Source organism: Condylura cristata, unplaced genomic scaffold (genome assembly GCF_000260355.1).
Source record: "Condylura cristata isolate star-nosed mole 26May11 unplaced genomic scaffold, ConCri1.0 scaffold00003, whole genome shotgun sequence".
NCBI classification, from domain to species: Eukaryota; Metazoa; Chordata; class Mammalia; order Eulipotyphla; family Talpidae; genus Condylura; species Condylura cristata.
In genome coordinates, this window is record NW_004567104.1 from 16,941,090 (window position 1) to 16,953,236 (window position 12,147).

General features: G+C 35.8%; 1 protein-coding gene across 3 annotated transcripts in view; it reads right to left on the reverse strand.

The window, feature by feature from the left end:
- PEX5L (peroxisomal biogenesis factor 5-like) overlaps positions 1-11,904 on the reverse strand; it is a 227,819-nt gene extending 215,915 nt beyond the window's left edge. For all 3 annotated transcript variants that reach the window (XM_004675002.2, XM_004674999.2, XM_004674997.2), the window contains exon 1: positions 11,460-11,904. In XM_004675002.2, the coding sequence (XP_004675059.1) occupies positions 11,460-11,480 (21 nt within the window). In that variant the 5' untranslated portion in view covers positions 11,481-11,904. The remainder of the gene's footprint in view (positions 1-11,459) is intronic.
- Positions 11,905-12,147: the final 243 nt, after the last annotated feature.

The window sequence follows — 12,147 nt, forward strand, 5'->3', positions numbered from 1 at the left end:
ACATTAGGAGAGATTAATCTTTGAGAGAGATTAATAGATTAAAATAAGTCTCCTGATGTTAACAGAGCTTTTCAAGTGTTTTCCATGATATGGATATTAGTAAATTAAGGAAATCTGTTCTTACCAAGTACTCAGAATTCATTGTATCACAAACATTAACAGAATGCAAGATTGGGAAGGAAAGCCAGTAATCTTATCAATCAACCATCTTATTTAAAGACCATGGCAAATTCATTGCATCTGTGTTTGAACATCTATGGTGAAAGAGAGTGAAGTTCTTCACTTTATTTCTTGGCACACACACACAGACACACACACAGAGAACAGAGCCTTCATAAAGAGGACTCCATTTGAGCCATTTATTTGAATTTGCAGATTGGTTGTGCAAGGATGAGTGGATGAAGGAACACACATCGGGCCTGGAATCGAACCCTCTACGCCACTTGCTAAATCATGTGTCTGATAATGGAATTGTGTCCTCTAGAAGATGGCTGTTTGTGTGCTTAATCCACCCAAAGAGGGTCCCTTTCTATAATTTGCCAGAATGGCACATGTCTTTGACATAGTTATTTCATTTTTCCTTTTATAGATATCTTAGCATTGACATGTGATTTTTGAATATTTTTACCTTGTACATGAATGGGAAGAATTATCCCTTCTTATCTCTCCATATCGCAGAGAAACTGTGAGAGATATAATAAGAAAATCCCTACAATCGAATAGGCTCACACAATAGATGAACTTGCAGGATGATAACTATAAGTATACCTCCTTTGGGTCCTCAAAGAAATGCTACATATATGTGAATGAATGTGTGCATGTGTGTTCCTTGTCATTAACATACATGATAATGGATACTCTGAGGAAGTCACAGCTGGAGATATAAGCAATGCTTACAAGGAGCTGTAAGCCAATGACAACCTCATAGGTCAGTTCTACCTATGACATTTTTGTCATCTGGGTGGTCTCAGGGGTGTGTGTATGTTAGCACTATTAGCAAAATCACTGTTGACAGCTAGCTGAGGTGGTAAGGAGGTGACTAAAACCTTAGGGACATCATAAATTCTAATTCCAAAGGAGCTGGCCAGTTAGAAATATAGTTAGAACTATTAGGATTATCTTTTATATTTCAAAATCTTCAGCCCCAGACCATCCTTAGGCTTTAAAGAGGTAGAACCCATCAAACTGCTTAGACTGCTTTGACAGGGGAGTATTGGTTAATTACAGTGGCAATCTAATTATAAGGTTTCTCTGTAATTGATTCCCTTTCAAGTATGTAGAATCTTCAGTTAATAAGCATTTTCTCCTGAAACTCATGGTAATAGAAGAGATCCTGGGATCCTGTGTGTCTTAGAACTAGATGGCCACACCAGTTGTAACTTGGAGTCCAGGACTGTAAAGAACACTTTTAAGTATTTTATACATTTATTCTTTAATTTTTCCTTCATCTGTTCATCCATCAATTCATTCATTTACTTAATAAATATTACATTAAAAATATGTGCCTAGTACTATTAGTCTCAAGGTACATAAAGATGTTTTGGACATATTGCCACTACAAGTAGTTAGGGAAACTAACAAAAAATAATTAAACCTAAATGTTATGTCATTAGTGATGTGTATAAGGAACTAAGGAAATGCTATGGAAGACATCTCTAATTTTGCATTGTGTGTGGGAGGAGGGTAGGAGTCTCAGAGCACTCACTGAGAAAATAATATTTGAGTGGAATACTAATAGATGAATAATATTCAGTGGGGAAGGGGAAATGAAAAGAACAAACAAACACTACAATACTATAATAGAAGGAAAAGAAACATCTACCATGATTATAAACTAAGCACAATCAGCTTTCTTGAAATCAAATTCCTTTTCCTACAGGTAATATATATATAAAGTGCCAACTTTATAAAGACACAAGTGCACTTTTTTTTGGGGGGGGGGAGACAGGCAATTAATTCCAGAAGTCTGAACCATCAAGGTTCTCAGTTTCTCATATGTGAAATGATAAAGTTGTGCTATATGAACTCTAAAGACCTTTATATCTATAAGATTCTATTTTACTTTAATCTTGTCCCAAGCCTGAGAACACTTTCTCTTTGTCTTAAATAAATCTTCTTAAAGACTTATATAACACACTGTATATCAATATTAATGACTCAAATGTACGGGGCATCTTGATTATAATCATTCTTTGGTTGAATATGAAACATTAATGTGCCTGGTTTTCCACATTAAATTTCTGCATATAGAAAGAGAAGATGTTCTTACTACTAAGGTACATGATATGTGTTTTAATTCCCTGATTAATTCCCTCAATTTTTCACAGGGTTCTTTCTACTTTCTCAGTAAGAATAGAGTAAGTAGTAGATTGACATTGATGAATGACAGAGGAATCACTATGCTCTTCTTTGCTGCATGATTTAGTAAACCAAATATACACTAGTTTTACTGTATTTCCTAGAGGCTTTCATATGGTAGCAGGTGGTAACAAATAAGCCCAAATCCCAAAGAGAATTACTAACTTTTAATTCTTACCCTCAAGGCACACGGGACTCTACTCAAGTCAAGATAGAAGGTAAGTGTCTATTTTATTTTCAAGCAATATCTATAACATATTATAGTTGACTTATACTTTTCAAATCTATGTCCAAATGTCCAAATCTTTGGTGTTAGGACTGTAAGCTCTAATGTCCTTTGTTCTAGGAGGAGAGAAGTGGGGTCTACATTAGCCTGGTGCAGGTTTTCTTGTAAGCTAGTCTCTTCATCACAAGCCAAGTTCTGTATTTCTATGAGTGTCCCAGTACACTTATAAAATAATAATAAAAACTTTTCATTTGGAATAATTTCAATCCTACAGAAACATTGCAAGAGTGATAATAGACTCCTATACGTCCTTTCTCCAGATGTACCAATTTTTAACATTTTGCTATATTTGCATGTTCTCTCTCTATATAATTATATCATACCTATTGTTATTTTAAATAACTTTATAGTAGGTTATATATACTATGTCCCTTTGCCCCTTCACACTGCAGCATGTATTTCCTACCAATATAGACACTGTTTGCTTATGTAGTTGCAATCTAGTTATAAATTTCAGGAAATATGCATGAATATTAATCTACTTTCCAGTCCATAATCAAGTGTGAATTGAATCAATGGTTTGCTTTTTGAAACTTTCTTTTGTGGTCCAATACTCAGTCTAGGATCGTGTGCATGATGCATTCAGTTGTCTCTTTAGTCTTCTCTTAATTTGTAACACTTGAGTTTTCTCTTAATTTTCATGACAGTGATAGTTGAAAAACAGTCTGTTTGTTTATAGACTATTCCCCATTTTGGGTCTGAGATTTTCTCATGATTACATTCAGGTTGTCCATTCTCAGCAACAGAATGTTCTTGGCAGTAATATTGCCTAATGAAGCTGTATTCTCAGGGAATCACATCCAGAGAGGGACATCTACCTGCCTCCATAGCTCCATTACACAGTCACTGATTTTTTTCTTCTGTGACTTATATATGGAATATTTTGGTGTTATAAAAATATCTTGTTTCTCAAGTTGCCTCATCCTCAGATGTAACATTCATTGATCATTCTTGCTTGATTCAATTTTTACTATAATGACTGAAAAATAGTGATTTTTTTCTATTTTCACCAATTTTGTTATGCTTTTAATTGTCTGAATGTACTTTTAATAAATTTTCTTTATGCTTGAATGAGTTCAAATTGGTTTCTGTTGTTTACTACTAAGAACCCTGATCAATTTACTTGTAGAGTATCAAGAGACTATCAAAACAGTCAGCTCAAATGGTCAATCTGGTCATTCACAGAAGAGCGGTGAATACCATGAGAAAAAGAAATTATATGATTTTTCATGGCACATCATTTCAGTTCTAAAACATACTTATGAGCCAGACTTACTTACACTATCAACCAAATGACTACTAAAGTTCAATATGTAAATTATCAGAGTTATACTAAAAGTAAAAAGCAGAAAAGTATCAATTTTAGTCATAAAGATCAGGATACTAAGAAACATCTAGCAGTTTATTATAATGTATAATGTTCACTTAGATTCTATATTTATAATGAACATCAAAATAAAGAATAATGGTATAATGAAAATAGAGCACTGGGGCAAGGCAGTTTTCATTCTAGTACTATCTCTGCTAGTTCACATGTGGGGCTTTTTAAGAAAATCTCTTCTTGCTCTGGACCTCAATTTCCTCATCTATGAAATGAGATGACTGAACAAAATGTTTTTAAAAATCTTTAAAACTCAGGATTACATGACCTCAAAACTGAACATCAGTGCAATTGTTGGAGGCATAAGGAACTGTTAACCTAGAATATTCTAATCAGCACATTTGTATCCAAGATTGTGTTAATATAAAGAATTTACACCTGTGAGGTAAATCCCAAGTTATTCAGAGAATAGAAACATCAGGATAAGTTAGAGAACAATTTAGTTTAAAGAAGCTAAAGCAGTTGTAGTTTGTCTGAGTAGATGTCTTTCTCAAGTGATAAATAATCTCAGTGCTGACAGTGGTCAGATCAAATCTTGAACAGTGTGTCTTGTTCAGAGGGCCATATTTTCATTGGGCCATTAAAATATCAGAAATGTCATTATGAGAAACGATTGAGTGAACTGGGCTGTTTATCTTGGAGAAGAAAAGATTTAATAGAACGATAACATGATGATTCTCTAAATATTTAACAGTTTGTTTATTTACATGAAACATATCAGGCTTATTGTACTTTCTTCAGATGGAAAAACTAAAATCAACTAAGTGGAAGTTTAATGTCAATATAAGGAAGAAGTTTTATTCAGACAGAGTTGTGATAGTTCTCATCAGCTCCTCCATCAGGACTCATCATGCTTCTGTATGTCAGAAAGTTACTCCTCAGTCAAGCTCTTTGCTAAAGCTTCAGTACAGTAGATCAGTCCCTGTTTCTGTGTAGACATGTTCAAATTAATGCTTCTCAAATGTTAACATGGCTAACAATCACTAGTTATCTTCTGATTGCGTAGGTAGGTGTGGGGTGAGACTTGAGATTCTACATTCCAACAAGCTCCCAGGAGCTTGGGCTCATAATCACTTGCCCAATCAGATGCTACATTCTCATATGATCAAAGGATACCATTGAGTACCAGGATGCATGCTACAGTTCAGAACCATGTGGAAGGAGGTGAAATGTTTTTTTGCAGCTTTGAAAGTTTCATCTCACATTTAAATTTTTTTTTTATTTTCTTAAAGGGGCCCTGCATTTTCAGAACTTTCACTATTTTTAATCATTTTGCATGATGGTATTGGTGTGACTCTGATGTTTACCTCTATGTTTTCAGCTAATCAAGAACTATCCCTCCAAGAAACTCTTGATTTTGCTTATTTTCAGTCATTACTTAAGCTAATAAACCATTTTTGGAAGGACACACACACACACACACGAAAAAGACCACACACACTAAATATGTGTATTTAGTATTTAGTATTATGTTTGTTTATCTTTTCACCCTCAAGGTCAATTTTTTTTTTTTCATATAAGAACTGGGGTATAGGCCAGAGTTTTGGTGTGTGAACGGATTCACCAGAGAGAGAATGGGGAGCAGAACAGGCAAATTTACTGAAAAACACTGTTAAGGGGAACAGTGGGCAAGACAGGAGAGGTCTGCTGTGCTGTATGTGGGTAGGTCAGTAAACTAGTTAAGGATCAAACTCAGGCCATAGGGGTGACAGAACTGAGACTGACTTAACCCCCAGGCCACCAAGGAGGCTCCCTCAACATCAAATGGTATACAGAGTCATGATGATCTTAAATTTTTACTTTCTAATTCAAACATCACCAGTTCTTTCAATCATTATTCATATGCAATGTTTTAGAAATTCTCTACCACTCATTTTTTTTAAATGCATAATTTTTGTAAGGCTGTAGGGGAGTGGGAATTTTGTGGTTCCTTAGGTAGATTTTTGGCATCACAATGGTACTAAACCTCTCTTGGAATCTCCATGATTCATAGATTACCATATAGTATTCTGTTTGGAAAACTTGCTATACCAAGTCCCACTTTCTGGGTTATATGATTTTTCAGAGGAATCTGTGCCTGAACAGGGCTTGAGGGAGTTGTGCATGCACCTGCAATGAAAGCCCTCCCACTTGGCTCAGACTCAGCCCATTTCAGAGCTGCTGGCAGGGTTCTGTGTATTTCTCTTGAATGAAATGTTGTATAAGCACCCTCTTCCTATTTAAATGAGCTGATTATTTTTCATCTATGTAATTTTTTTAACAGTGATGGTCTAAAAATAATCCACAAGGATGATCAATGTAGTAAAAACTCATATGGTGACTGTATTGGTCATTTATCTAATTAACTTTAATAGGAGAAAAAGTATATTGGAATAATCACACGATATTATAGGACATCTTTGAAGTGTGTTGTGTTATACCCTGAGCTCTGAGTAATCAGCAACAGTCTTGATATTTAACCTATTTTCTATCTTTTTGTTTATATTTCATGTAATAATACATACAAACATCTTTCTTAGGAAACTTAAAGATGAAGAAAAGGGTCATTAAAAGAAATGTAATGCCCAATTTATGGCACTTTTTTTCTCTGATTCATGGGTTACATGCAATAGTTCAAGGTCAGTTTCCTTTTGTAGACTCATAAAAAGGTGATACATTTTCTTGAAACTTGAAAACCCCATTTCTCTATTGGTGTATCTGAAATTACATGTCTAAAGTCCCCGAAATCTGAGCTCAGACTTAGCTCCAATAGGAAAACAGTAGGCCGGGTTTACCTTCATTTTTAGTGAGGAAATACATACTAGTTATTCTGTAAACATATCAAGTAGTTAATCTAGAAAAAAAAAACCTTAAAAGAGTTCTATCTTAAATATGTGTTGGCAACATGTGATCTCAGTGAAAAGTGTAAAAATGCAGCCTGCCAGATGTTTTGACTACATGATGCATCACATCTTAATGTTTCCTAGGTTGGCAATAGTAATAATAGAGATTCAGGATTTTAACATTAACAAGTTCTGTTTTAACCTTTTCTTTTCTTTACTTTAAAAAGGTTTTATAGTCAAAACATTCACATGCTGGAATTTTTTCTTTCAAACATGATTTTTAGGAAGAATGTTTATAACCCATGAACAAAATCCAGGGAGAACATAATGCATTTCTTACAGCAAGTGTATAATATTAATGGTTAGCCTATACAGCTGGAGAATGTGGCTTCAGGTTAGTCAAACATCCTGCAGCATTATTTCATAAGTATTATTATTTTTCAGTGTTAACAGTCCAACATTTCCCATACAGGTATGATTTGCTTATAAATATATCAGAAACCACTTCAGAATCTTGCTAGAACTTCTATCATTATTTTGACTACCAGCTTAACAATACATGAATTTCCTTTAAGAGAACTTTAGTTAACAATATTTGAGAAGATAAAGTCATTGTGTCCATGCTCACTATCACGTACAGGAGGACTTTGAGGAAGAAGGGCAGGTGCCATTAGAGTTAGGGGGGAAGCAGAAAAACCCCTAACCAAACAGTACAATCAACTACAGATTTCAGGAGCCAGTCTTGCCTCATTCTCTTCAAAACATCCAGACTCTCCAAACTAATCTTGAAAGATTCTCCTATAACAATGCAATACCATTGTGATGTGTGTGTGTGTGTGTGAGCGTGTGTGTGGTGTTTGACTACTTAATTTTACTTTTGTTAACAAAGAGATAACAAAGAAATGACAAGATAGAAACTGTGTCATCAGAAAGACAAAAATGGATGTGTTAGAGAAGTACCCATGATCAGTATGATAGGTTTCATATGATAGGTTTTGTTTAGGGTCTCCATCATAACAAACTGCTATTTTAGATATTAAAAACAATGTTCCATAATCAGACCTTGCTTTGGTTTCTAATGCTCATTCTTTCTAGTGAACCCAAATGAATCCTCAGTGCCCAGATAAATTATTTATCTGTTATTAAGTAACATTTATTATTATTAATAACATTTATGTAACCAAGCTGTTTTCTGTTGTAGAGACTTTACTAAGGTTAAGTAAGGTCATAAATAAAGACATAAAACTATTTTTTTTTGGAAAACAAATAAAATGGTTACCTTCAGAACTGTGAATAACCTTATAATTTTTGTACTTTAAATTTTCTTTAGTGGATGTCTTGTGAAGCAATGACAGTGTGGAATGATTCCTCAGCTCACTTGAATAACCAAAAAGTCTGTTTTGAATGCCTATAATAATGCCAGTTAAAATTACAACTAATTTTTTGTATATGATTTCTGAAATAACTTTCTTTGATAACAAACAACATTGCTTGGGATGCTTCATTAATGATTTTAAAAAAAGTTCAAATTTGAAACTATATTGTTGAACATATCATTTCAAAAAATTAAGTTCCATTTAAGAAATATTCAGAGACATTATTTTGCTCTAAGTTTCAGTATTAAGTCCTATGCTCACATACAAATAGGTATGGCAATACAACACATACCAGAGGTACTTGAGGAATATTAGGAATAGAGATCAGAACTGATGCCAAAGAATATTTAGTCACATTGCTTTCTTGGTCAAAAGGGGAAAAAAGTAAATCTAAACAGTCATTAAATAAACAACACTTGCTTAAGTTGCTGGGGTGATAAATTGCCCTTGGGAATAACTGGTGAGGCAACTGGAAAACAGCGCAACTCCCAGGCCCTACTCTGAAGAAACATACCTGTGGCTTTTACTGTGAAATGAAGACATATATGCTACTCTGTTATGCTCTATTTATCGTTTTCATTTCAACTTTTACCTTCTAATGATCTAGAAGAGTAAACCAGATGTATTTTCTTAAAAGTCTGTGGCTTCTAAAATGAATTTGGAGTCTACATGAACTGGATGAATTAACCATATGTCTACCCAATAATAGAATTTACTTATAAAATCATTTAATTTCAAAAACAAAGGCACTACAGAAGTTTTAAATTTGAGACTATTTTTAAAGGCTTCCTGTGAACACCTCCCCCACTCCAGATTGCTTATTTACAAAGCACTTTATTTTAAAATCTCTTGGATTCAGAAAAGAGAAAAATGAGAAGGCACAGAAAATAATTGCAAATATTTTCTGTTTCATTCCTGTTTTAAGGTATCAGCCAAGTAATACCAGTGCTTCAAATGAACTCCAAAGTTGGCAGAAATGTTAGGAAATCTGCTCATCTCTGGTGCACTTTACCAAATATGCATTCAGATTCTTAACCACAAATATTTGGAAATGTCTGGGCTATGTTTCTTCTCATGGCCAGTCAGGTAAACACAGATGATGGTGCTATTTCAGATAAGGAAGGAGTATTTAATTTAAATACACCAATATATTGGGGATATTTGTATAAAGGCTAAATATTATTCTTTGAGAAATATTGGGGTTTTTAAAAGTCAGAAAATAAATATATTAAAAATCAGGTTGTAAAAAACATCTATTTGTGTTGTAGGGTTTTCACTTAGATGATCATACCATGTAGTAGCTACTAAAGCATGAAGACCTAAAGTTTTATGTTTAACATTAACAGTCACTAGTAAATAGGAAAAAAACAAAAAACAAAAAAACTACTGTTCTGGAATTTTGGTAAGCATATTGATTACAGTCTTCATTTAGTGATATTTTCAAGTTAAGTTTCGCAGCAAATATTTGTTGAATTTTACTGCAAGCCATTATATTTGCTGTTATAGCAGCACACAAGCAAAAATCATTAAGTTGGGGTCATATGCAGAATCTTACATTTGATATATTCTCTCAAAGTGAGATGAAACCCTCAGATATTGTTGTAAACAATTCAAATTTCAGTAAACATCCTCCCTTGAAATATTCAGCAAATGGAGTTAGAATGTTTAGCAGTGCTTGAATTTAGCAGATTGTTGCTTCAATTCTTCATTCACACACAAAAATATTTTTTCAAGCAAAAATTAAAGTGGAAAATTTTTGTAAATTCCCCTATTAGTCAATTATGAATTTTATGAGAATGAACATTTTTCTGAAAATTGAGTCTATGAAAACCTATTTTACTCTTGTGGAAAAACTGTTTAGAGATAATACATAAACAATATATAAATAAGATGCATTTTTGAGTGACGATGAAGCAGAAGATTATAGAAATAATCCTTGCTGATTTTTTTTGGAATCAATGATCATTACATTTTTTTGTTACTAAACTTGTCAATTAATGTAGCTTTAATAAGAAGCTTCCAGATCATGTTGATTATGGATATTCAGAAATATACTTCAATCACTAGTTCATTAATAATGTTCAAAGCAGATTGATGCCATTAATATGGGATATGCTTTTGGAACTCTGGTAGAGCTGATTTCAAATTCTTTTAAAACTTAAGAATATGATATAATGCCAATTTCAGAGAAGTAAATCATACTCAAAATCAAAAGAATTTCCGCAGAGATTAGGAAATTAAATATTTGTAATACAGCCAAGAAGACAATAACATTTATTTATCCACTTTTTAGTTGCTCTAAAGACAGAAGCAACATTCTCAGTATTTACTCATGTTACACACTAAGGTTAAAGCACCACATATCATAACTGTATTTGACCATCTCTGGAAGGGAAAGGAAGTCCAAATATCAAACCTGATGACTAAAATATTTATGAACAGTACAAAGGGCTCAAGTTCATACTTTGGAAAGCTGTATAAGTATTTCATTCTTCCCCCCAATACATACACCTGCTTTTATAAGTAAGAGCCAACCACGTGAATGAGAACTGGAGTCAAGGTTAAAATAATCTTGACCAAGAGAAAGAATGATTGTATTAGAGAGAAAAAGCAGCTCATTTTAGATGAGCATTAATAACCAGAGGCAGAACCTTCCCTGGAAAACATTAGAGCCTCTTGGACATATGTTTGCAATTCATCCTCCCAAGTCATCCTGTGACCATAGGATAGATAACAACGTCCCATCACTGGAATGGGGAAATGCAGCACAGACCATTTAAAAATATCACTTTGAAAAACGACAGGAAAGTGGCAAAGTCTTCTAATTGTTAAGAAACATTTATAGATGGTAAAGAAAAAGCTTTGTTTCCAATTATTGTTTGCCCTTCAGTTGACATACATGCTGAGTTGCATCAATAGGATTACAACGGAAACACGGTCATCGCCAGGTTTCCTCTGTTTAAATTCCTTGGTCTTGTTTAAAGAAACAGGCTCAGGGAAAGCACAGAACACAAACTTCCCCAGTCGAAGTTCTGAGGTCTTTCCTCCTCTTCTCCCACCCTCAGAAACCTGTCTAATTTTACTAGGTAGCACCCGATAGAAATGTCATGGTCATATTGCACCACTTCACTTGTTGAATTGTGTGAAGGCAGCACTCAAAAACAGTAACTTGATGAACAGCCTCGCTCTTATATTAGCCCCCAAGATTTCTTTCGAGTTCTGTGGAAATGTCTTACCTGCATGTGTCCCTGGTACATTCTGCTTCGGCTTCTTCAGGGCTCCCTAAGGCCGCCGGATGCTTTCCCCCCGTGTTTACTTGCACGCCAAAAGAGGGGAGAAGGCGGCGTGCACACTGGGCTCTCAAGGGGTGCCTCTGAGGCAGGTCGAAGGTTCCAGGTAGTTCGGCCCGCGGCGGCCCCTTGGCAGCGCTGCAGGCTGCCGGGAACTGTTCTCCACTCTGGGTGCTGAAAGCGGACACGGCGAGGCGCGCGGAGGAGGCGAGGAGCCCTGGCGGCCACGCTCTCACACAGGCGCAGGTCCTGCTCGCCCAGCCTCTCTAAAACTCACTCCTCCTCCGAACTCTTTCTCGCTTCCTGCCGGGTTGCCTCATGTCTCTCTCACTCTTTTCGCCACGAGCCCTCTCCTCCTCCCAGCCCTGACGTGAACGCCCACACCAGCCGCAGCCGCAGCTGCCGAGCGGGGCGCGCGCCACCCTCCGGGCCGCGTCCCTGCCTAGAGGCCGCGGGGCCGGGCACGCGCGCGCGTTCTCGGCGGATCCGGGAGCAGCCGCGGGGGGGGGGGGCGCGCGCGCCCTTTCTGCGCGTGTTCGGGATGCGCGCACACGGCGGCTAAGTGTCTTCTGGTGGTGGTCGCGCGATCATTTCAGGTGCAGCGTTAGCTTCCCAGGCAATTCCAGCAGAGTGG